Source organism: Parasteatoda tepidariorum, chromosome 7 (assembly GCF_982258835.1).
Source record: "Parasteatoda tepidariorum strain Cologne lab strain chromosome 7, Ptep-v5.0, whole genome shotgun sequence".
NCBI classification, from domain to species: Eukaryota; Metazoa; Arthropoda; class Arachnida; order Araneae; family Theridiidae; genus Parasteatoda; species Parasteatoda tepidariorum.
Genome location: NC_141761.1, coordinates 36,131,335 through 36,159,164, shown reverse-complemented (window position 1 = coordinate 36,159,164; position 27,830 = coordinate 36,131,335). Strand labels below are relative to the sequence as shown.

At 30.1% G+C, this 27,830-nt stretch overlaps 1 protein-coding gene across 1 annotated transcript; it reads right to left on the bottom strand.

The window, feature by feature from the left end:
- Positions 1-211: 211 nt before the first annotated feature.
- LOC107440018 (retinol dehydrogenase 7) lies at positions 212-27,830 on the bottom strand. Its single transcript, XM_016052790.4, has 5 exons — positions 27,491-27,830; positions 19,710-19,922; positions 8,621-8,803; positions 5,549-5,681; positions 212-2,053 (listed from the first exon to the last, which is right to left on the bottom strand). The coding sequence occupies exons 1-5, from the start codon at positions 27,699-27,701 to the stop codon at positions 1,705-1,707; spliced, it is 1,089 nt and encodes a 362-aa protein (XP_015908276.2). The 5' UTR covers positions 27,702-27,830; the 3' UTR covers positions 212-1,704.

Genomic DNA, 27,830 nt, shown 5'->3' with positions numbered 1-27,830 from the left:
TAACCCAATTTAATAAATAGTAAATAGAAATAATAAAAAACAAGAAACAGAATTGAGTAGGTTTTTTTAATTAAATCATCTATAATTGAAAATGAAACGCAGCCTGTCTGCAGATGTTTCTTTCAAAAACTATTAATATTCAACTTCATTAATATTCATAGTTTATTCTTCTCCCCAAAAATGGCAGTACAGAATGAAAGAATAGAGAATATTTCAAAGAAAATTTAAGATTTATTAATTGCACATAAGCTGCAAATACATAGTGCCTATAGTATAAGATTAAAATAGAAAAGAAAACAGGAAAAATAAAAATGATTTTAACTATCAGAAGGTGAAAAAGATATTAAAAATTTATAAATTATTAAAAAATTTTTTTACAAAAATAGAAAATTTAACAACTTTATGATGACTAAGGAAGTGAACATAATATTCATTTATTTTTCCATACTTAAAGAATCAAGTCAAAACAATCAACAAATTAGAGTGAGATAAACAAACTTTTTAACTTTGATCATACGGAAACTATTAATGTGCACATTGCATACTATGAACATATTGTTCATGTCCCTTTAAGGACAAAGCAATAAGTATGAATACTTAATAAAAGAAGCGAAGCTTAATTTAAGAGATATGTGAAAAGCATAATTTTTGAAGGGTCTGTGCCTGGCATCCCAATTTTAAACGACATAATTATTATAATAATTAGTTTATAATAATAAACAGTATTTGTTTCTAATTTACAAATGAGGTTGAGGGGGGCTGGTCGGTAGGGCGCTGGGCCCATATCCAAGAGGTCGTGGGTTCGATCCTCGCCGGCCGAAGACTCCCCGTGTAGTAAATGGTGACTGATGCACGTTAAATCTGTCGAGTCTCAAAGTCCTCCATGTTCCCACAACAAATCAATACCTCTGGGGGTACTGATCCAGGAGTTTCCTTGTCTGCTGGATTGGTTCAAAATTACAAGGCTACGGAGTTGAACGTAAGTAGTCGTAAACCCATGAAATTGGGTCGGCTGTTCAACGACGGTTATAAAATAAAATAAAAATGAGGTTGAGGCCGGGATAGCCTGGTTGGTAGGGCGCTGGGCCCATGTCCAAGAGTTTGTGGGTTCGATCCCCGCTGGTGTAGTAAATGGTGACTGATGCACGTAAAATCTGTCGCAAAGTCCCCCATGTTCCCATAACAAATCAATACCTCTGGGCGTGATGATCCAGGAGTTTCCTTGTCTTCTGGATTGGTTCAAAATTACAAGGCTACGGAGTTGAACATTAGTAGTCGTAAACCCAAAAATTGGGTCGGCTGTTCAACGACAGATATAAAATTAAAATAAAATGAGGTTTAATGTGACCACTATTCTGATGTTCTCATAATTGCATGCGGCATACAAGATTTTCGGCAGAAACTGTGTTTATTTCTCTGACATGCAAAGTAATTCTGTCTTTTGAAGTTGGGATCTCAGGCATAGGCCCTTCAAAATAAATTATGGCTTTTCTCGTATCTCTTATACTAAGCTTATCTTATTCTAAAATACCGCTTTCCCTCCTTAAAGATCCAATTTTCCCGTATTAGCAATTTTAGAACTTTTTTTTTTCAGAAATTACAACCCTATACTCTGCGGAGTATGTGTGTCGATTTTTAAAAAAAAAATCCGATCAGCATATCAGGTGTTATGAATCTTTAAACACCTCGCGTTATTTTTTGTTTCTAATTTGTGTGTCTTTTTAAAGCTGCTGGTCTTTCCCCACTATCAAGATGAAGTTTTTTATAGTCGTCCATTAATTTTGTTGGCAAGAGTTTTGAAATTAGGATACCGAATTTGTGAGGTAGATAAGCAGGGAAATAAACAGATTTCGGCATTTTTGAAGTTATAGCATCTTCAAAGCAATCAATGACTTCATGAATTTTGGAACTGCCAAGATCAGCAGTGTGGCGACAATTGTATTTGAAACTTTCAAAGTAACTGTCTCCATATACTTTATGAGTGTCTGGGTCAACTTTTTTCCATGCATTTTCAGCAGTTTGAATTGCTGTTTCCAAGGTGGTTAGAGGAGTTCTGGAAACAAAAGTTGTTTTGATGGATTAATTATTAATGTTATACATAATTGCACAATAAACAAATCAATTTCATATTACATTTTGTTAGTAAATATCTTTACTGGCGCTTATATTTTATGTGGTTTATTTGCCTTTTTTCTTCTATTTCTAATACACAGAGGTGTCAAGTATTACGATTTGTCCGTAATTATTATGATTTCATAGTCACAATTACGGTCTTACAATTCAATATTAAGAAATCTTTTTTTTTTTTTTTTTTTTTTTTTTTTAAATTTTGTAGTAATCTGTTAAGAATATTTTTTCCCCTAAATTTTCCAGAGTTATTAAGTTTTGTTGATAGCAGCAAATATTCGAAAAAAGTAGCGTTACTTTTTTTTATTCAATAGTAAATTTTTTTTATTCAATAGTAAATTTTGAATTTTGTTAACGTTATATACACCGAATTTTTTTTGTATTGTTGATTTTGGATGTAAATATTATTAAATATCACTAAAAGTTAAATGACTGTGTTTCTTATTTAAGCAGCATTGCATCTGAACAATGAAATCTACACATTATAACAAAACCACACATAGTATGATATATATACACCGAAGAGCCATTACATTATGACCACCCTCCATCTATAACAATGGGCTCGCCCAGGAACAATGTTTTCATGGGGCACATTAGGACCCATAATCCTCATAGAACAATCCCTGACGTCAATAAGCTACTTGAACATAGTTGCAGACTAGGTTCACCCATTCATGGCAACAGTTTTTCCTGCGGGTGATGGTGTTTACCAACAGGATAATGCACCAAGTCATTAGGGTTGAATCGTCATAGATTGGTTCGAGGAACATTCCAGTGACTTTCAAGTCATGTCTTGGCCCCTAAATTCGTGCTGCCACGCTACCCCCTCGCAATGTGAGGGAATTGCAGGACCAGTTGGTGAGCGCTTGTTACCAGATACCTCAGACTACCTATCAGCACCTTGTGGTATCAATGCCACGGCGGGTGCTAGCAGTTTTGAGGGCTAAAGGTGATCCTACATGTTATTAGCAGGGTGGTCATAATGTAATGACTCTTCGGTGTATATTATAGTACTTCTGATTACGGATAGCTAGGCAGGAAAGTTTGCATATCTGGAAGCATTATTTATGAAAACATGTATATTTTTTAAAAAATTTAAAGAAAAATTTAATTTGTGTTAAGTTAAAAAAATATTGCCTGATAAATATAATGTGCCATAATTTAATTAATCTCTTTGTCACTTTATTGTTTGTTTTTTACTATATTGGTTTTCCTAACTTTGTGTAAATCACCTAGTGTTATCATTTTTCACTTTTATGCGAAATTTTAAAAAGTTCTGACTGATTCATATGCATGGTAGAAGATAAAAAGTTTTAAATATCTAATTTATTTTTAGTATGAAATGCTAAAAATATTTGTAATGAATTGTGGAAACAAATGCAAGGAAGAATGATTTTTAAAAAAATAAAAAATATCATGTATGTTGGAAATGACAAATTTAGGCATAAAAGGTATCCGACTACCTTTAAAACGAGGATTTTCAGAAAAAATCATTTTTTTATTTTATTGCTTTATAATAATGCTCAATTTTTCTAGTTTTCAAAACAGTTTTGTTTTTGAATGCACGTCAAGCAGAACTTTAGTTATAGCTATTTTAGTAACAGATGACAGCTGTCTAACTTACTGGAAATTACAAAAATGAAACCGGTAGTAGGTAATAGTTTCGGTTCCATTTCTATTTGTGTGTTTATTTTTCTTAGATATTTAATTTTTAAAAGCTCTTAAACTCTCGGCTAATAATCTGAATTATATTTTAATTAGATTTTAAGTTTCGTGGTTACTGTTTGTGGGTAACATGAAAAGTTAGCATATTTTCTGATAGTTTGTTTACATTTGAAGCATACTTTCTATATCTTGATTTTGATTTGTTTTGAAGAAATTTATTCATTTTTTTCAAAATTTTTTTTTATTTATTTTGATAAATTTATTGAGATGGGTAAAGGACGTACTTCTCGATCTAAGAAACGTAAATATTACGGTAATCAACATGCCAACAAAAGCGATGATTTGAGTAAAGTTAATTATACCATTTATTCAAAATTGTGTAAAGCAGAAGAATCTATTACTTCAAGCTCTTCAAAATTATCGATTTCTATGGAAGTGAATAAAGAACTGATACCTTTGGATAAAAACAATCTGTGTGGCAATCGAATAATTGATATTGAGATCCTGATGATGATATTAGCTTCATTATGTTGTCCGGTTTGCTATGATAACAAATTGCATTTAGAAGAAAATTCTAGATTTGGGCTATTATAAATATTATAAAAAATATTTTTTACTTTTAATTATTAATAAAAACTATATTTAGACATATATATTAAAGTGTGAAAATACAGTAAGATGGTTGTTTAATAAATTGTTCCTGTGTTAAATGCTTTATAAGTAGTAGACTTTTGATGTTATTCACTAAATACTTTAAAATATCGCTAAATAATACGTTAAAATATCGCTACGTTAAATAAAACTAAGAAAATGTGTGAAGGAATGTGCCCCCTATAAAATATAATAACTTCCTACTGACAAACATTCATAGTTTATAGAAAAAATGTAATTATAAACTTTAATTGTGTTTTTCTCAAAATGAAAATTTTGCTGTTTTTTGTCTACGGAAAACAAGATAACTCAACTAATTATTATAAATTTGTCTTCAAACTTTCAGAGATTGTTTCTTGTATTGGTGGTTATATAACAGACCTCCAGAATGCAGATAACTGCATTATTTTTTGTTTTATGAGATATTTTGCAATAGATAATGAGAAGAAAATGTGAAAAAAAATGGAAAAATATGCTTAACACTCCATAAATTTTTTTAATTTCATGATATCATTTAAGTTGAGGTTCATAACACTTCAGAGGGCTATACGAAACGGCTCAAAAAGTTTGATAGCTGTATGTGCAATAGTTTTTTGTGTGGAGTGTTTTCCGTTAATGAGTTATTTTCATTAAAATTATCTAAAAAATACTCTTTAAACAAAGAATTTCCTGTATATTTAAATTTTCTCTATTAAATATGTTTATTTAAATTAATATACAATATAAATTGCAATAATGTTGTGGAAAATATTTATTTTTCAAAAATTTTGTCCCGAAGGTAGTCGGATACCTTGAGATTTTAACAGCTTGATAAAAGTTTATTATTTTCGAAGAATGCCAAGTTCTTACTACATTTTATTAAAAAATTTCAAATAAAATCTCTCTCTTTTTTTTTCAAATTCTCAATTTTAAAAACTGGCTGAAATAATAATAAAAAAAAAAAAAACTAAACTTTAAAATCGTAGTTATATATTTTAAAATAATGCAAAATATATGATGGTACGGGATTATTTTACTTTTGTGTCATGCATTCTTTCTCTGAAATGAAATAATTTAGATTAATTGTTCGAATGTTGATTGATTGTTTGAAACTATAGCTTACTTATAAAAGAAAGGCTCAATGCTAATAACTTTTACATGCCATTTTAACATTTCTATTCTTAGACCTTCAGTAAATGCAATGGTTGCACTTTTGGACATACAGTAGCCAACAAAGCCTGGGCAAATAAAACGACCTGTCCAATAAAAAAGAAAACATTGTTGCATTTCAATAAAATATAGTTAATAAACATTTTAATTTTAGTAACTTTACTTATTAATAGAAAAATTCCCCTGTTTTTAAAAAGACAGGACTAAAATCTTCGTGATAAATAAGTTTCCTTTCAGTGAATTACCTCCTCTCACTGTGGCAATGCAGGAAATGAGAAATTTGACTAACTTGCTAAGAAGGGATTTTTGGTTCACCCGAAACTATCCATTCCATTTAGTTAGATTGAAAATTGCTAGGATTTCCAAGAACTTTCTCTGTGAAACGGCTTTGCAACTTCAGAAATATGCCTGTATAGGTACATGAGCAACAATAGCTACAGAATATATGCAATGGTTTGCATAGCAATATTTTCTGTGAGCAAAGTTTTTCCTTACAGAACCATATAGTAAGTCTATGTGGTTTTCTTTCTGTTTTTATCATATCGTTATTCATAGTAGTACAACGGTCACTCATTCTTTATTTGAACACAAAGAATTTGCTTACGTGTAAAGGAAGCGCTGATTTCAGTTTGCAACCTGTGTTCAACCCATCTAATAACACTGCAACGCAAACCTCTTCCTATTACATGCCTGAATTGCATAGTTTTTTCTTAAATTTGCACTTTCATCTGAATAATACGAAAGTTGAATTGTACGAGACTGTCATGAACCTGTTATGTTTCATTTAATTCGGGTGTTTTGAAACAACGTATTTGTGCATATGTACAGTACGCAAAGAGAGAAGGAAAAAAAAAAGAACCACCATGAATAACTTTTGATCTAATGATCAGATCTTCGCGTTTTAGGAGTCAATCTTAATGGTTCGAGATTTTGACCTCAAATATGCTAATTAAATAGCGCAGACGATATTTTTAACTTACGAAATCAGACAGGAAAAGTACTTTCTCTGGGTAAACATACCTTTTTTTCAACGGATTCAAATTTCTGACCCCAAAATATAGCTGCAATCTGGGAAATATGGTCCCCATAGTTTAGTCAGGAGAGATATTCCAAAGTTTGCATTCCTTTATTTTTAATTTTTGCGTATATCACCATATCTCGAGAACTTCTTAAGCGATTTGAAAAATTTTTGCACACAATTATAAAATTTGTTTATTTTAAAGATAATGCCAAGCAAAAAAAAAATAATTTTGGTAAAAATTTATAATTTTTTATTATTTTGTTTAACAATAGTCGAAAAAATTTTGAATTTTGGTGTATACAATTTTTTACGTAATTTTACATGGCAAAATGCAAAATTTCAGCGAAACCGGTAGAATAGTTCCTGAGAAATCCAATTTTAAATGTACAACATTTTTAAAATTTGATTTCTCATGAACTATTCAACCTATTTCGCCCAAATTTTGTATTTTGAAATGTTAAATTACCTTATTTAAAACGACATAAAAATTGTATATTTACAATCCAAAAATTGTTTCAATTTCTATCAAATAAAATAATTCAATATTTACTAAAGCTTATTTTTTGCATGAAATTATCTTTGGTTATACAATGTTTTTAATTGTGAGCAAAATTTCTTAAAATCGCTTAAAAAGTTCTCGAGATATTGGGAAATACGCAAACAGTAAAATTAACATTAAGGAGTCCAAACTTTGGATTGCTCTCATGACCATACTATGGGGACCATATTCCCCAGATTGCGGCTACCCCCTATATTTTGAGGGTGAAAAATTCGAAACGTTAGGGGGGGGGAGTTTATTCAGAGAAAGCGCGTTGTGTCCGATTTCGTAACTTAAAATAACGTCTGCACTAATTAATTAGCATATTTGAGGTCACCCCTTCGAACCTTAAGATTGAGTCCTAGAACGTGGAAATCCGACCATTAGATCAAAAATTATTCAGAGTGGTTCGCTTATTATTTTGCGGACTGTACATAAATGCTAACAAAACTCTTTGAAAAATGGATGGATTTAGTTTAGAATGCATGTTTCTAAAGGTACCAAACAACATTTCTCTTCAAATATTTAAAACAAGTCTCATTAATGCCGCGAAACCAGTTCAATTGACTACCTGAATAAGATTATAACCTATCTGAGTTCATCTCCTATTACACAAGCACCAAATTTTTTTTTCTAACATTTAGTTACTTCTATTCTATATAAGTTAACCGTCTAAGTGGACCATCGAATTGGTACACAGCATATTGTCAATTTCCATAAGTTTCAATGTAGATTATTCTTTTCATCAGGGTTCATACGCTTAGAGATGATTTTCAAATCTCAGAAAATTTGAAATTAGCTGAAAAAACATGGAAATCTCAGAGAATATGAAAATTTTTGACAAATAGTACCTGGAAAAAAGTATGAAATTTTTTTTAAAAGATCTAAAAATCACGGGAGTGTGTTTGATTGCTAATGGTAATAAATGCTTAAAGGAGTGTCAGTGATTTTGTATTGATATATATTGACTTTTATTTTTTCATGCTTTTAATTTTTTATTAATGCGTTTTATGCCCTAATTATTATGTGTTATATTATTATGCTTTATTGTTATTATGTGTTCTTAACTGATATGGGTCGTTACTGTGTACACTGTTAATTGTTTTGGTGAGACTGGGAAAACTTGGAGAATTTTTTAAAGAAATTTTGCATGAAACCTATGCATATCTTTTAATTTTTGGCATGCCAGGTTAGGAAGAAAGATCTGCCAGTACCATGTAGCAAAACTTGATGCATATGCATATAATAGGTAGCGCCAGCTTTTAATAAGACTTGTAGGTCTTGCATAAATACTTATTTAAATTGTGAAATTAATAAAATAAGAAATATTTGAATAAGAGTTTCATTAATCGATCAAGTCTAATGTTGTACAGAAAAAAATATTTCTTGATCAGATTTGAACACAGTTTTTGACATCATTAGCAAAAGATCATACAAAACACGATGTGTATTTAAATGTTTCTTACCAACAGCACTAGTGTTATTTACTATTCTTCCTTTTGATGCTTTTATTAGGGGTAAAAAAGTTTTTGTAACTTTGATTGTGCCAAAAGTATTCACTTCATATACCATCCTAATGTCTTCCATGCATGCCCAATCCATTTCTCCACTTTGTACAACTCCTGCATTATTGACCACAGCCCAAAGAACTGAAAGGCAAGAAAAATGTAAACAAAGGCAAAAGTAATTGAAGGCTTAAAGAATAATTAGGTTTTAAGGAAGTGGCTATTGCGTTTAAGGTTATGGCTATGTAACACTAAGGAGGTTTGAAGATAATTGGTGTTAAAAGTGCTTTAGGCCTATACATATATTTTTATAACATTACGTAGTGAGTTTCTCTTTCTTAAATACTTCATATCGGATTAAAATAATATTTTTAAAAAAATTTTACGCTTTTATTTATTTTTTTCCATCGTTTTAATATTCTGATTATCTATTTTCCTTTTTCGCTTTTTTATTTTTAATTATTCGATTTTGAGCACAATCAGAGATGCTTAAATTTCGTGGTTATTATTTTGAGAATCAGTCTAAACTACCCAAATAAATTAAAAGTTTTTTTTGATGTCATAAAGCTCTAAATCTAATGCAGTGAATAGTTATATAAAAGTTACGCCAGTTTGAGGTCATTTTCGATAATATGTACTGTATCATATACAACATACGAATCCTCAGTGTGACCCACTAAAATAAAGCCATCTTGATTTTGTGTTAGAACTAGGTGCGAAGAAAACCAATGTGAACCAAATATGTACGTTCAAAAAGTCAATATCAAAGTCCAAACACATATTTATAAAGAATAACTTACTGCCTGCTCCATCTGAATCGAAAAAGAATATCGAATAAGTAACAAAAGAAGGGAAAAAAGTTCCCTCTTGAAATAAAGTAACTTATTTTTTTAAAGCTAAAATGTAAGCCACATTTCTAACTTGAAATTTGTGATGTTATTTACTCTTTACCAATTCCTTGGGGTCAGTAGTATCAGTAATTTGCTAGGTGCAATTGATGCTAGACTTCAATTCAGCCATTGAATGGAACTTCATATTATTTTTATAGTAGTAATGAGGATAACCCCCCCCCCCCACACACACACACAAACACATACGTTTTCTTGGGGATTGAAGTAATGGTGAGTTTCCCAGTATGGGACAATGTCTCAATTATGTTAAAAAATCTTTAAACTGTTTGTTTTTGGATAATAAGATACTTGTCGTGGATGACCTGCCCTTTCGCTGCCTGAATCCTGAAGAAAACGGGAGGGGGGCTATTGTGATTTGAGCTATATACCCCAAAAAAGCAGATATAGTTTGTGACTGGTAGACTGGTAGCATTGAAATCTGAGATAATATTGATGTTTATGTCCTTCAGGATTTATTAAATGATATGCAGGTTTATTAAATGATATGATATTGAAGCGATTCCCTTCTGGAAGATCTATTTTTAAATCAAGCCCCCAAATTGTGCCTCTTCAGCCTACCCTGAGAGGCCGGGATTAAGGTTTTTAAATCATTCCAGTGAGTATCCCCTCAGCGAGCAGTCGCACTAACTTGTTACGTTTTAATAAATTTATATTAAGTTTTAAAAATCGTCATCCTTGTTCTCACTACACATTGGAGTCCTCATTAATTAGTGATTAGAGGAAATAAAATTACACCTTGAAACCTCTAAAATATAAATGATATATTTCGGGTCATATCTAAACAAGGTAGATATTGTACCAAGCACAGGGGTTCGTGTCGATTGGAGATGAATAAAACAGTCCTATTAAGTAGCCAATTTATTAGCAGAATCTTCAAGAAAATTCAGCTATTTCTAAACATTCATTTACAGCTCAAATAACAGTGTAAAACAGAGGCTTGGCAACCTTAGACGGTTCAATGAATTCAACAAACTCACAAATCAAAACACTATTGTAGTCACAAACAAATTAATAATCTCTCTACTACTCGATGCGGGGCACACTCATATTTATATAGCCTTGGTGACGAAATCCCGGAACTTTATATATGGCTCCAGACCATTCTCCTATATTAGTCCTATAGTTTTGAAACTCGAATTTTCCGGAACTATCTTCCTGAAATAAATCAAATCTTTGGGAAATCCGGGACTATCTTCGTCGAATCTTTGTCACCGAAATTGTCGCCAAGTTGCCAAAATTATAACCAAGTCGGAAAAAATTTCACACGAAATACATTGGACGTTTTATTTCTCTCTAAATTGCGTTAGAATCGCCCTATTTTCTTGAAAATTTTCTAATTAAACTGTTCATTTAGAGTTCGTCTAAGATATTTAGCCTCATAACAAAAAATATTTATAATATTATATACATTTATACAAAGGATTCGTAACACTATTTTAGCCACAATCAGAACTGACTTTAATTTAGCGGCGCACTTTTTGTCCCGATTTATTTTTCCTCCCTGAGATTCGTAGGAACTGAGTTATTAATATTGACACTGTTAAAAAAATAGATAAACATTTTACCGAAAAACTCGTGAAAGCAAACACCAGAATTGTATGCGAATTTCACGAAGATTTCAATTCAATTAAAGTAACTTGGAGTAAGTTTGAAGAGATTTAACCATATCTGTGGTTTAACCTGAAGTAACTGTAACGTCACCGAGTTTGATTTAATGGCAGACGACCGGCAAGTGTCAAAAAAAAAACGTATCTATCGAAGCAGAGGAACTTGAAAGTTAAATCCAATCTTCATACTATAGAAGGTAAGTGTAAGCTTTTAATTATTGCTTCGACCATATAATATTTCTCATATATGTTTTGTATGCACGATGTTTTTAATACGAAATTCTTGATTGTGCACATGTCTTTGGAATAGTTGTTTAGCTTGTTCGATTTGTTAGTTGATTCGCTTTTATTTACTTCCCGAAGATACATATTTTGAAGTCTGTTGCTTTAAAAATGACTTGAAAATAGCGTTGTTATCAAAATTTTAACGATGATTATTGTAAAGCTCTTCTGATGCCAATAACAATGTGATTTTTAACAATTTTAGTGATTACTGTGCTTTGGAATAAAATATAATTTCTGTTTTCTTAAATCGGCCATCGTATAGCTACGTCAGCACAAAAGTTTATAAAATAAAATAAATGCTGAGTTTTTATGCATATTTTAATTTATTTTTTTTACTGTCAGTTCAGAACAAAATATTAAAGATAAATTAGTATTTATTGTGAAAAAAATTATGCTTTCTTTCTTTTATGTTATAGTATGTAGTGCTTAGCAAGCATTAGAATGCATTTATTTTATTTCAAAATTTTCAACAAATTTAAATATTTAATTATGTTTTACTGAAAAGTTAACTATTTATTGTTCATTATTATGCATAATTCTAATGATATAGAGTTATTATCGGTAGAATCTTAGTTGACGGTACGAGCTTGGCCCGATTTTAAAAGTTGGAGTCAACACCAAAATGACAGGCACTATTGCCGTCAAAACTAAAACGAAGCTTTTATGTCTACAGAAAATAGAAGTTTTCAGATCAAAAGCAAGCTTTCTGTTAAAGAAAATAATTTTTAATCCGTGTAAAAGTATTAATTTTAAATGATAAGCATTTTTTTTATTAAAATACTTGATTACAAATTATCAATGTTACACTTAATTTGAATTAAACACAACTGAAAGTAAAGTGGCCAATAAAATAGAAAAAGTGAGCTTTATTGCCTCAAATGTTGCCAAATATGTCCGGCCCGCACCGTCGAGCAAAGGGCTCCTGCCAGCTGAAATCAGTATCAAAACGTATTTGTCAACTTTTTCCTTAGCTTACTGACTGTGTAAAAACTTTTTCTACAAGACATGACATGCCAGCGTGGTAGTTATGATTAGAGTTGAGCAAAACAAATCACCCAAGTGATTCGAATCAATAGAATCAGTTCAATTACGGTGATTTGAATCACTGATTCGAATTACTTACTGATTCGAATCATTTGTTGAATCTAATCACTACTAATTTGAATCACTTACTGATTTGAATCAGCGAATGTTTTGATAATGAAATTTATAGGAATGATATAAATATGATTTATCTATAATAAAAGCGACTTTAATATTAATATCGTTTTTAAAAATTTTGACACGTACACGATGCATAAAAGTAAGATTAGTTTGAGAAAAACAATAATTTAAATTAGACGATGCTCGTTGTGTTCACCAACCTCCTGAATTACTTTTGTACAAATGGCTTCGCAAATCGGCTTGCTTATTTAATGCTAACATATTTTAGTCTTAAATTAAATAAATAACCCGAAGAAACTGACGCGGTATGATATTACTTGAGTAAAAACTTCAGTCGCTACAAAAATATGCAAAATGGAAACAACAGTCGACATGTTTCAAGCACTCAAAAACGGACTACCATTTTCAAGATTTGCTGAATGTAAATGAGAAGAAACAGAAGTTATTTGAAACATAAAACGTACATTTTTCAACGACAAATAAGAAAATTAAAGGTGAGAAACAAAACTAGAAAAACCACAGTAGCCAAGAGAGAAAAAGATGAAAAACAGAACAAGAAAAATCACAGTGGCCGTGAAGAGCAAATCAAGGTAAAATACATTTCTACGCTCCATCGTGAGGTGGTGCAGGGCTAAAGAGAATAGAAGGGCTGGTTCACTCCTTTGAAGTAGCTCTTGCCGCGCCAATCCTCCGATTTTCTCTAGTGACGTCACTTTGGCGCAAAGCTCACACTTTTACTTCAAGAACGTAGCTTTCGGCTTTACTAGCTCTAACTAATATTGGAGCATTTCTTTTTGCGACATATTCTAAGACATTTGTTATTTTCTATAATGACTTTCCTCAGTTTTTGCTGCGAATTTACAAGAATTTAAAACTATTATCGAAATGCCAGTTTGCGCGATTGCAACTTGAAAAAATTTTGATAGAAAAACAAAAGGAAAAAATATAATTTTTCGCGTGTTCCCTAAAGTAAATAAACAACTATGTAAAGAATGGATTCCGAAATGACACAGTTAATATAAAACAGCAATACGTTGATTCTGTCGTTAAGAACTTCTATAAAAATTCATTATCTAAATAGAAACCGCCTCGTTACTTCAACAAAAAAAAGGCAGGTGAAGAAAACGGATAAAGTCAAAGAAAATTAAAATGTAAATAAAAAGTATAAATAAAATATATAGTATATAGTTGGAATTCTCCTAACTTCATAACATATTTTTTATTGTAGTTATTCTTAATATTTATTATTTTTTTAAAAATTATACTTTATTAAATTTAAATATCTATAAATTATATCATCGTAAATTTAAATATCTATAAACAATTGTAAAATTCCTAATGTCATTATGAACCTAAATTATTATTTTGTTTCAGTAATTATCGGTAATTCAGTAATTGATGTTTCCTAATGATAAGGTATGAACAAATTGCTATTAACGGCATATTTTAAAATCGGGGATTCTAAATTTAACTTAACTTATTGTTATAAAAGAATATGTAGATAAAAAAAGTGTCGATATATGCCTTCATTTTTCTTAATAATTAAAGTTAAAACTGAACTTTTTAAAATAAAGTATTTATAGTGTTATTTTCGCCAACTAGTAAAATATTTTTATAAGTTTAAAATGGTATTTTTTTAATATACTGGCCAAGAAAGTTTTTTAAACTATGTTTATGAATGGAAATAATGTGTTAATTACGTAAAGTTTGAAAGCTAATAACCAGAAAAAGTCTAACTTATTTTTACAAAGAGAAAGATGCAAAGTTATCATAATATCTTTGCGTGCGATCTTCCGAGTTCTGTGGACACAGTGACGTCATGAGAAGGGAAATCGTAGCTTCAGTTCTAAGAGCGGAGTGAACCATAGCCACCGAGAAGAGAAATAAGGCCGTCGAGATCATCAAGGTCTTTTAGTGACGTCATATTCTGTGGGGATATGTGATTAGCCGCCAATTTCAAATATTTGTCCTCCATTGAATAGCAGTGTTGTTTGTCCGTCGGATGTGTCCGTCGGTGTTAAAATAATCGTGTGTAGTTCCAAGATATAAAGGGAACTACAAAAATGTGCCTAAAGTATCAGTATATAGGTTTCCGAAAAATGAGGAAATTTAAAAAAAAAAAAAAGAATTAATTCTACCAAACGAGACAGTTATCAAATAACCGTTAATAGTCGAGTAAATGTTATTTATCTTTCATGTTTTAATATTCGTTTATGCAGACTTAATAATAAGCTTTTTAATTAAATAATGAAATAAATTGTATTTAAGAATTACATTGCTTTAGGTATTGCTTATTGTTAGCAAACATTAGAATATGAAACTAGCAAAACATTCGTGCTTTTGCAAAACTCTTAGACGTGAAATAAAACAAATTTAAACATTATTTGTCGTGTTTAAATGTATATATAAACAAATATAAGATATCATTAAGAGTTAACATTTGTATTATTTAAAAAAACTAGCAAAGAATCTTTAGTTTTATACTTTTAAAAGAAAGAAAAATTAATAACAATGTTGATTGGCATTTGAAGCTTATTTATTCTTAACGATAGCTTACGATTATATGAGGAACACTTCATAAATATTCATACTTGAAAAAAAACTCCGGTACATTAGATCAGTGTTCCCCAACCTTTTTATCACCGCAGACCTGTCAACGTTTGATAATTTCATCGCGGCCCGCTGGGGGGGGGGCGCTGATTGCTTATATTTTAGATTATTTTGATTTATTAATTTAAATTTAATTGTATTTAAACATGCCTTCAAAATCAAATACAGTTACACCAAAAAATAAATATAAAGGGATTTAACATTTTAACTTGCTAGAACGTTAAATCAATGAGAACCCTGAGCTTGTTTCTTTGCAATGAAACGGTTCCATCTGGGGGTAATCGGAGACAATGATACATTGCAAACATTAGAAAATTTATGCCACTACCTTCGGAGGCCCCTTTTATTTAAATCAATAAAATTTTAATGAAGCACAGATATTTTTAATTTGGGGTACAAACCTAGGAATTTAAATTTAGTTTCAATGAAATGGGCGGCCTGGTACCATTTGACCCACGGACCGGTACCGGTCCGCGGACCGGGGGTTGGGGAACACTGCATTAGATTACATTAATAAAAATGGAATTTAATTCATTGTTAGTAGCCTTTTGAAGTTTTGTATGTTATTATTTAAATGAATATTAATGAAACTGTTGTTCTTGCTTCATATGGTATGATTCTTTCGAATACAGATGAATCGTATTTGTGTTATCTTATGCTGATACCTTAAAAAAATTTCTTTTACTATTTTAACAATTAGCATTTCGTACCAATTCAGGACAGTTCTATAAACTAATACATTTTATTTACTATGATGAATTTCGTTTTAAAACTCGCACTTGAAACTGATTCGTTCTGTATCATTTTCGCCCTCATTTTGTGAAAAGCATATATATATATATATATATATATATATATATATATATATATATATATATATATATATATATATATATATATATATATATATATATATATATATATATATATATATATATATATATTTATATATATATATATATATATATATATATATATATATATTTATATATATATATATATATATATATATATATATATATATATATATATATATACACACTATTCTCATTTTATTCCAATTTTTATGCTTATTTTATAAGTCTGGAAGAGTATATGTAAAATAAAAACTTCATTAATGTACCAATAAAACTATTATTTCTTTATTTGTCTCGTATCCGTTTCATTATTAAAATTTATTATTTATTATTTTCAAATATATTATTAAATCTAATGTTTAATTACATATTAGAAAATAATAAATTATACACTTAAATAAGGTTTATTCTTTTGATATTAAAAATAGTTATAAGGAATCAAGATTTAAATATTATAAGTAAAAAATTTCTTATTAAATTTGCTTTCCTCATTTCTATTGAAAAGCATCAAGAAGTCCTACAGGTTCATTTTATTGAGTCATGACTGAAAAAGCTAAAAATTCACCACTTGAAAAAAAATTTAAGTGCTATTAAATTAGCTGAGGCAAAAATATATTACGTGGCTCAAAAGTTTGAATTATTTACTGTAGTTTTCTCATACGTATAAAACAAGATTCATGGGCATCAAGATGAGCTGATAAAACTGAGGAGGAAATAATTTTGGCATAATCGAAATTGAATTTAAATCCAAGATTTAAAGAATGTGCAGCAAGTGAAGATTTTATTTAATCCTTGATAACGGATATATCTTAATAAAAAGATTGAATCTTGTTTTATTCATATCAATCCTGATTCCCTTGTTAACAACATTTGTCCTCATCATCTCTCGAATACGCTTGGAGATGCATTTTACCCTGATTAACCTCTCTGTCTCCGTGGTTTTTCATGTTCTTCTCTCTCAGCTACTGTGGTTTTTCATGTTCTGTTTTTCATCTTTTTCTCTCTCAGCTACTGTGGTTTTTCTCGTTTTGTTTCTCACCTTTAGATTTCTATATTTAATCGGAAACTTAACGTTTTATATTTCAAATCACTTTTGTTTCTTCTCATTTACGTCTGACTAGTCTTGAAAATTGGCACTTGAAACATGTCGACTTTTTTTTCCCTTCCATTTTGTATATTTTTGAAGCGAATCAAGTAATACTTTAGTCTAACTTTGTATGTATAGTGGCGCATTTTTTTTAAAACTGAGTTCTAAAAATATGAAACATAGACATCCTGCGAAATTTTTGATTCATATACATTTCGGTACTATTCTATTTAGGTTCAGTGATTCTAATGATTCGATTCACTATTTGAATTTTTCATTCCTCCCCTTCATGTAAAAGGTCTGATATAAATACTGCAATCAAACCTTGCGAATCTCAAAAAATAACGAAGATTTCGTCGGATATCATGTGACAAAAGCGAAGCTAGTATCAGTTCATGGTGAATTAATATTATGCAAACATGCATTACAGCAGTCGACACTATAAGTATATGAAAACGTATGTAAATTAACCTAAATTTAAAATTGATTCATAGGTTTAACAGAAATTAGTCAAATCTTGTGTAAATCAATTAAATATAGCTTTGCTGATCATTAGGATTATAATATATTGTGATGCATTTCAAAGATAACATTTTTAATTATTTGCAAAGGAAACTTATATTGCAACATGGAAAAAATAGAAAAATCAGGAAGAACTAACTTGAGCTATTATTCAGAAAACAAATTAAATTTTTTTATTATAATATCAGGTTGATAAGGTTATAATTGGGTTTTTGATTTTACTGAGAATGATTTGTCGCTTTTTAAGCTCCTTAATCTCAAGAGTATTTTTTTTTAACTCAACCGATTAGTTTAGTTTTTTTTTCTATTTATTTCATAATTAGGATATTGATGATTATTTTCTTTTATATCTATTCCAAAATTTTTAAATGCGACTTTAATGCATATTTTTTGATCAATTCAATCACATTTTTAAAATGGCAGACATTTTTCCAGTGTTTGAATTTCTGCCTTAAGCAATCTCCAAAACGAAGTTTCCACCACACATATATCTGTTACCACTAGAGCTCAAAAGCTGTTAATATGCAAATTACCTGGCTGCATCCGTTAAAGTGTGGAAGTGTTTTCTGCAATTTGCCAAAGTAATGCGTGCATAAACGGTCACAGTATCGTTCAAGTTCAAAAGTTAATTTCTCTCATTCTATCTACTAATTTGTTGATGGTTTGGTTGTATTTATTTTAATTGATTCTTTCGACACCGAAAAGTAAATAAATCTCATGCTAAGTTCTTCAATTATAAGTTAAAATAATATTTTAAATCGTTTGATTCCTTATACAGGGTGCGTAGCCAAATTATTCAACAAAAAATATGTACTTTTCAAGCACTCAAAAAATATTTTTAAGCACTTTAAAAAAAATATCGTAATTAGGCAGGGTTGGAAAGTTTTTGACAACCGACGGTTTTATCTTGTTTTAACCGTCATGTCAAAAAAAAAAAAATTAGGCATTGTTTTTGACAATTGTCAAAAATCATGAAATTTTGAATCGTGTAAAACGAATGGCGTTTTCATACGCTACGGACTGACTATACTCCGAAATAGATTGGGGTTGAATTAATTATGAAAACGCTGATAGAACAACGTGAACTGTGTTTTTTGGCCTAAATCGAAGCGAAACTCAACATGGTAAAGAAAAAATCCCATTTTGAAAAAGGGAAAAATTAAGCACTTTTTAAAAACATCCAATGAAAAAAGCACTTTTAAGGGCTTTTAAAAATCGAAAATAAGCACCTTTAAGCACTTTTTAAAAACGCTACGCCCCCTGTTTATATCATATTTTTTTAAAGTGGTTGATTCTATCAATGTGTTGATTATTGTTACCTGATCTTTAAGATAAACGAAAATTAAATAAATAACATTGAATGTTAATTTAGACGTAGAGAAACGTTGCTGTTGTTACAACTAAAACATTATTTTCATTTTAACGAGTGCCTAGTGGATAATGTGCAGATTACCCAGGGTAACTTGAGAAATAAAGCAAATTTTCGGCACTTCAACGGATTGATAACTTGATTTTTAAAATAAGCGAAAATTAAATAAATAACATTGAATGTTAATTTAGGCGTAGAGAAACGTTGCTGTTGTTACAACTAAAACATTATTTTCATTTTAACGAGTGCCTAGTGGATAATGTGCAGATTACCCAGGGTAACTTGAGAAATAAAGCAAATTTTCGGCACTTCAACGGATTGATAACTTGATTTTTAAAATAAGCGAAAATTAAATAAATAACATTGAATGTCAATTTAGGTGTAGAGAAACGTTGCTGTTGTTACAACATTTTTTTTTTCATTTTAACGAGTGCCTAGTGGATAATGTGCGGATTACCCTGGGTAACTTGAGAAATGAAACAAATTTTCGGCACTTCAACGAATCACTCTAGCTAAGTTGCACATTAACTAGATAATCTGTAGAATACAACTGATTTCTACACTTTAACGGTAACATATTCATTAAAAGACATGTAAACTCTTCAAGTCAAGAAAGGATTCTAAAAGCATGTATTCACCATTTCCTTTGAGATTATTAGCTATGTGATTTCTCGCCTCTTCTATGCTCTCATCACTTGTGACATCTAGAGAGATAATTTCAACTTTGGAAGAGCAAGTTTCAACTAATTCAAGTGCACCTTTCCCTTTTGAATCCAGGCAACCAGCGAAGACTTTGTAACCAAGCTGATCCAAACGCTTAGTCAATTCTTTTCCGAATCCTGAATCACAACCTGCAATATAAAAAAAAATTGTGGAAATTGTCATAGTCAAATACAATTTATTTATTTAAATCGTATTAAATATTGTTTACTGTGTTGGTTTATTATCTGATGGGATTAACGACATTATGTCGACATCAACACTTTTATTTTAAGTATACATCGGAAATATTATTGAAGTAAATACGGAGAATTATTATTAACATAGACGTAATGCAAGCTCTAACAAAATTATTTTATTTTATATCCGTCTTTGAACATTTGACATAATTTTGAGTTTACAATTACCCGTAACCTTGTAATTTTGAACCCAATCCAGAAAACAATGGAACTCCTGTATCAAGTATTGGGAGAAATTTGCCGTCATGAAGGACTTTTTGATGGAACTAACCCGCATTTGCGTTACATGGAGGAAAAACCACGAAAACCTCCCACAATTAGCCTGACGACAAGGTGACTCTAACCCACGATACATCTACCACTGAGGACATTTTATGTCAGTGCGAACCGAGTGCTGAATTCGAACCTGGGTCACCTCGTTGGGAGACGAGCGCTCTATCTCCTGAGCTACCACTGCTGTATCAAAATTATTAAAAGTTATTGACAAGTATCCTTCAGCATATTTTCAACTGATGTAATAAACTTTTATCTCCTTACATTAAAAAAAAATCGGAAGTTCCTCCGAAGTTTTGAGTGTTGAACTTTACGTTATGTTATGTTACATTTTGTAATGTAATGTTACCATTTTGTGACAAAATGTAAAGGAATTACCACGGAATAATAAAATTTCAGCATTCTACTCATATAAGTAGTTCGAGAATCATTAGCTATTAAGCTTGTAGTAAAAAATACCGTTTGGGTTTAGCTATTAAGCTTGTAGTAAAAGTACCGTAGAATTCCATTGCATCTGCATCAATATTTATTTGTTGTTGTAGAAAAAAATTATCTCTCTCGAGATCTTTATTTTATAAGCGCACACTTTATTAGACAAAGGTAACAAAAGAAATATGAATAAAAAAGTAAGATTGAAAGATGTTTCGAAATATAATTTTTAACATTTGTATCGAAGTTTTTTAAAAAACAGATTTGAGTTTGTGAGTTTTGTATCAATGTCAAGATTTAAAAAACTGTTTTTAATTTAAATTGTCATATAATATAAACAACCGTTATTTAGTGTAAACAAGTAAAATTACTTCACTTCTCATTTATTACTTCTTATTGTGTCACACATTCTATGCGATTAGAAAGATCATCCTTGATACTTTTAGAAATATGACTTTTTTACTCCTGCAAAATTTCCATCGAACAAAATAAGCTCAGAAAATTGAAAGCTTTTTTCCTTTTTTTATACCATCATAATTTTAAAAGCATTCTTATATAAATATCGCAGTTCAATAAAAAAATATCAAAATTTCAGGTAATCAAAGCAAGAAATAAGTTATAAACTTCCCTGGCAACATTTAATGTCTCTCGCGCTCATTTTATTTCTTATTTTATTTATTAAATGTTTTTTTGATATTAGTCTTTCGTTTTTTAGATATTAGTCTTTTGATGATACAAAACCATCATAAAACAAGATACAATAAAAGGACTAATAAATGATGATAATTTTAAAACATTTAACAATTAAAACTATTTTTTTTTTTTTTTTTTTTTTTTTTCGTGCTGGACTTCAGAAACATCTTAAAAAATTAGGGGAGCAATTTTACCTCCGAATATAACAAGTCACTGATTACCAGCTCAGTTATTTTTAAACATTAGTTATGATGTATTCCTTTCATTTGAAAAAAAAAATAATAATGTTTCAAAGTCTTCTAAGAATTATAATAATAGCTATAATAAGAATTATAATAACGTATGACTCTCATACGTTAGTTCTTAAAATTATTGCCTTTAAATGAAAAGTAAATATTTGTAAAATATCATATGTTCGAATTACTTATTTTTCATGAAAGTATCTTAAATACATGTATAACTATTTGCCAAGAATTTTTTTTATTATTATTTATGAATTAATACGTAAAAAAATTTTTTAAAGGAATAATATTAGATAATAAATAAGAAGAAACGTAAATAAGATTGCATAATGTACTTATTTTAAGAATTGGACTCTTCAGGACTTGGACTTACAAATATTTTAGCATTTTACGAACTTTTCATGAAGAAATTATTTGATTTTTTTGAACTTATTATTAATTATGAAGCATTTAGCATTGAAAAAGTTAATTAAATTAAAAATTGTTATTTAGATTCTTAACTTTTTTATTTTTATTGTATAATTTTGGAATGTTCTGGACATTACACTGAGTTAAAAAAATTTTTTTATTCAACCGCGGGACGGGAAGTTTTAGCCAATATGCTAGCCCATTGGCCAGATCTTTCTTCAAAAGGAATGGGGAAATATAATGCAATGTTAAATGAATGATATATGAAATCCATTCCACAAACAGAAATCTTCTTGAAAAAAACCTTGTGCCCCCCAAAAATTTCTTTCACGGTGCGCCCGTGTTCAAAGACAAAAATAGAACTACGGAAAAAGGTAAGACGATATCTGTTAAAACACAGGCAATTGATTTAAATATGATGAATAATGAATAAAATATCCGAGTCGGGATTTTTCGCTTGATTGATAAGTATTATTACTTAGTCACGCTTGAAAAAGGTTTAACAAAAAAAAAAAAACGAGTCTGAGGTGGAGGTTATAATGAGAAAAAAAGGTCTTTGGCCAATTAGGGAAAGTGAAACGGGGCTAATGTGAAATAAAACTTGTTTTCTTAAGTCAGATGTGTGATGTTTGTAGATGGTATTTGTAGAAACAAAATTAGTGGTATAGTATGGAAGTAAATAATGCCGCGGAAGTTTACGAACATAGCGGATTTTTTATTTTATTTTTTTTAATTCACTCTATCTTGTTACAATCATTCAAAAATTATTTGTTGTGGATTGTACTGTAACTGGATAAAATTACGTAAAAGGAATTATGCGAAGAATGTTAGTTGTTGAACAACAGTTAAAAGTTGTATTGAATGTGAAGTTTAATAGAGTCAAAAAGTAGTATTAAGTTTTAATAGGACGGTTATTTGATAACATGCTTTACAAATGGCAGCAGTAGATAAACTTTAATAATGATTGTGAAATTTTTATAAAAATCAAATAAGCGTTTTCATGCCTTTTCAAAAAATTAATTTACAAAATCAAGCTATTATTTTGACAAAAAAAAAAATGGTTTAAATAATACCTACTTTAACCATTTTTTTTTTCTTTTTTTGCATATTTATCCATCTTTAAAACAATTCTCATCTATTTGTTACAAAAGTATTTCATAAAAATTCGCTTTCTTACACATGAAATATGGGGTTGTTCAAAAAATGCAATATACGCAACGAAAAAAATGATTAAGTCGGCTAATAACTTATGAAAAAATAATCGTTATAAAACAATTCTTATCTTGTTAACAATATACCAACTTCAAGATTTCAAATGATAATTTGTTAAATGAAATTAATCTCGCTGCTCGAACAATATTCCATCAACACTAAAGTATGATGATGCGTGTGGCTTGCAATAAGAACTAACAGTAATAACCAAGTAAAAAGGTGCCAAATCAGGACTGCAAAAAAGCGAGTTTTTTCTAAATCTAGCAACCATGTCACCTTCTTTAACCATACATCAATAAATAACTAAAATAATTTTCACTTCAAATCCACCAGAACTACTTAATGTCATTAATATCTTGTGAAATAAAGCAGATTTGAGATCAGAAATTATACTATTTATTTATTAAAAACAAAATTATTTGTTTGAAAATATCACCTCGCAGAATAAGCAGCTTTATACGTTCTAACCGGAAGTAGAGCAGTTCAAGAGCTCGAGATTGTTGCCATCCATTCAGTTTTGCTATTTAAGTACAGACCGGTTGCACAAAACTGTAGCAATACAACTACTCAATTCTCATTCACTAGTATATAAAACATGTTAACTCGATTATGTCTTGAGGTACCCTTTGATAGATAACGTTTTAGCGTTGGTATTGTACTAACTCTATTCTATTTTATTTTAAAAAACATCTACTACTTAATCTGCCAAAAGAGTATCGCTTTTCCCCTTTCAAATCGGACATGCCCTTACACTCAAGCGGATACTATTCTCTCTTTCATTTCAATATACAGGGTTATTCATAATTCCCTCCGGGATTTCGAAATGTTATAGTAAAAAAACGAAAACGAATATAGCAAAAAAGAAAATTATTCCGAAAGTATTCAAGTTTTAATTTAAGCAGTTGCCGGTAGATGGCAGTAACATGTACCACTGAAGGCAGTTGTAAAAAAAAATGGCGTTTACAGGCGGAGAGAATTATGAATAACCCTGTATATTTTTCATTATTGTTTTTGATGTATCAAGTTCAAATGTTGATTCGCACACAGCGAACCACAATACAGGATAGATGGGATTGTATGCTGGAATTTTAAATGCGGCCGACATTTTCTTAGTTCTTACGGGCGGAAGTGCGTATAAAACTTACTTCCGCCTTCTGCAAATCGAAACTAGGGACGTATATGCCAACGATTGAATGCAGTTTGATTTCAGAGGTTGCAATGTATTCCAAAAATAAGAGTCACCATTTGTAGAAGATAGTTTGATGTTGCGAAGAAGATTGATGAATAAAAGTAGTCCAGTTAAACAAATTTATTAAAACAATAACGAAAAATATATATATTGAAAGGACAGAGAGATTAGCATCTTTGAGCCGATAGCCAAGAATTCGAAATTAAAAGTAAGTGAATTGTTCCAAACGGACAGTTAGGAGCATGGGAAGAGATCCAAGGTTGGTGATTTATTGGAAGATAATAAAGCCAGCCCCCCCCCGTAATTAATCTATCAAATTTGAAAATAATTTGGCGATAGCGAATCCCCAAAAAGTCTGAGAATTAGTATAACCATGTAAATTAAACATTTTTGTGGTAAGAAATAAGGAGTTATAAATAGATTTTGTTTTAAGGCCTGTTTACACGATTCAAGTTTTACGTTCAAGAAGCGTTCAAGATTGATTGATATTGATGGAAATCTGTTTTCATCGATGTTGTACCGTGTAAACGATTCGTTCAAGATCTTGGATCCACTTCTTGAATGTAGTAGAGCATGTTCTACAAGACATTCAATTTTTTCTTCTCCCAGCCAATCATCTTTTAGAATTTTGTGATGTCATAGGAAAACGTCATGAATAGCTGGAGGTATTTGATTTTTACGCATTCGCCGTTTTTTTTACTTTCTACGGGTCCTGTTCAATCGTTTTAAAAAATTTTCATCTGGTGTGTGCTTTTTCGTAAGTATTTATTTGTATTTTAAATTCATATTTCCTCCCTTAATTCTTACTTTTTTAATAAAAATGCCATTATTTGTACCTAGATATTTATAGAATGGAGTGGACTCAGGATCAAGTTTTTAAATTAATAGAAGAATACCGGGAAAGACCCCAATTATGGAATAGCAAATTCCCGGAGTATTCTGATAAAAATCTGCGCCAAAGGCATCTAGAAGAGTTGTCTTTCCTATTCGAAACTGATATAGAGACCATAAGAAATAAAATTTATGGGTTGAGAACTCAGTATCTTAGTGAACAGAAAAAGGTGTTAGATTCTCTAACAAGTGGAAGTGGTAATAAGTTGAATACTTTAATAATAAGAACTTATAATTTTTGCATAAATTTTTAATTCCGTGGCCTTCTTTTCTTTTAGTCTCTTATACATTTCTATATTTTTTTTCTAAAACCTCCATAAAAAGAATTTAAGTATAAAATATCCATAGTAAAATAAAGAATTGAAAAGTTCATAAATATTGACTGAGATTAAATCTGTCAGAATATTACTGAAAAAATTCATATATAATTAAAATTAGGGAATGTATTAGTATAGTAAGGGATGATAGAAAATCTATTTCGAGTTTCGGTATATGCGTGTATCTCTACCATTTGATGCCCTGGTCAGTAAGAAAACAATTAATATGAGCTTCTATATTTATTAATAAACTTAACAATGAAACAAATAATAATTAGACTGAAACAAAACAAAAATATATAAGAAATAGGAGCTTTCAAGAAATGCTCCTTCAGGCATGAGTGCATCGAGAACAACTGACAAAAAAAAATAATTTGATTGGCGACGAATTGACACCGCCAAAAAGAATTAATTCGTAACAAGGGATGTATGATTCATTTTATTGATGATGTCAATATCTGTAAATCTAGATTCTTTCAAGGGAGAAGAGTGGGACAAAGTCCCCCTCAACTTTTGAGAGAGAAATTATCCCTTTTTTGGTATCTTAAAGAAATTTGCAGAGTTAGTGCTACTCTATAAAACCTATATCATATGAAGATTGTTTATTATTGTCACTTTTTGTTTAAAAATACTTCATTTTAAATCTTAAGTACACTTTTATTATAATTTCAATAACTCAATGAAATTAAGTAATTTCGAAAAATGGTTTTGGTATTATGGTATATATTTATAGGTCAAGTTAACCTAGGTTCTACAAGTTTTATTTAAAATGTTTGTTTGAAAGTTTGCATGAAAGTTTGTTTGTCCATTCGGACAAAATTTTTAAGGGCTACGGGATCAGATACTTCCAATTCCTTCATCAAGGCATAGTATGCCCCACAGGCTTTCCTCCTTTCGGGAGTTTTCCAGTCTTTTATCCAAGTTGATCTCTTTTTGTTTTTTTGTTTCAAAAGAGAAACCGCCGATAAAGTTAAAATTGACGAAGACAAAACAATAACATCATCAACATCCATGGTTCAAAAGCTTCGCTTTGGCCAAAAACTCAAAACTGCAATCTCTGTGCTGTCACTGTCAACAAAACGAAACGAAAAATAAACAGTCACGCATGCGCAGGTTTATACCTCTGGCCAATCAGCGAGATTGCAGATCTTTTATCGTGTCAACGATTCATACGAGTTCTTGAAGCAGAAATATCAACTCAAGATCTCGAACGGTCTTGAATGGATATTCTTGAATCGTGTAAACAGGCCTTTAAATTTAGTCGCGACAGTGAATAAATGAGTTTTACATTTGTATTGAAATAAGAAGTTAGCCGTTACATTGATTGTTAAGAAAATAATAGAATATTTATATTAGCTTTCTATACAATATATTTGGGGAAAAAAAGTTAAATTTTTAAAACTTTGTAAAACAATAAAAAGGGCCAACCGCTTTTTAAAATTCTTAGTAAATTTTTAAATTGATGACTTCTTCTTTAAAAATATCATTCGATTTAAATCAATGTCACCATGCTTGATAGTGTATGAAATTATCGATAATTTGGCTTATCCACTATTCCACTAAAATCAATCAACAACATGCTTTATTTTATTTGCAACAGTTACATTTCTTGACAAATTTTGCTTCATAATAAGTTTTTTTTTCTGTTAACGCTGAGACTTAAATTATATTTTATAAAATTTAATTGCAAATATTTTTATGACCTTCAAAATGAATAAGCATAAATTGCGCAAACGTGCTTATTTTATGAAATTTCTTAAATGGATATGCAATCATAAAGTTAAAAAAGAAAAAGAAGTACTTTACCTGTAATGAAAACGGCTTTGTTATTGGCCGATACCTTTCCGTCTAAGAGTTTTTTCTCTAAAAATTTGGCTACCAAACTAGATGCAAATAGTGCAGCAGAAACAACTAATAATTTTTCTAGAATAATACAAAAAGAGGGCACTAAGTTAGAAAAAAACCAAAATGCAGCAAATGACAGCATGAACAAAAAGAGGTTGCTGTAATGATTCATTTCTTATGAGAATTTTTTAAAAAAAATCTAAACAGATGCTTTCGCAACTGTGTAACTGACACAGATGCGTCCGTGTCAATTATTTCATGGATAGTAAAGTCTGAAGAACCCCTACATTTCTACGCCAAC

What these genes read in the sequence shown, in the direction of transcription:
- LOC107440018 (XM_016052790.4), bottom strand. Translation starts at nt 27,701, where the DNA reads ATGAATCATTACAGCAACCTCTTTTTGTTCATGCTGTCATTTGCTGCA. An exon ending in TAATAATCTCAAAGGAAATG is followed by an intron (nt 8,804 to 19,709) that starts GTGAATACATGC and finishes CTTGCCTTTCAG; the next exon opens with TTCTTTGGGCTGTGGTCAAT. An exon ending in ATTGAGCCTTTCTTTTATAA is followed by an intron (nt 2,054 to 5,548) that starts GTAAGCTATAGT and finishes TTTTGTTTCCAG; the next exon opens with AACTCCTCTAACCACCTTGG.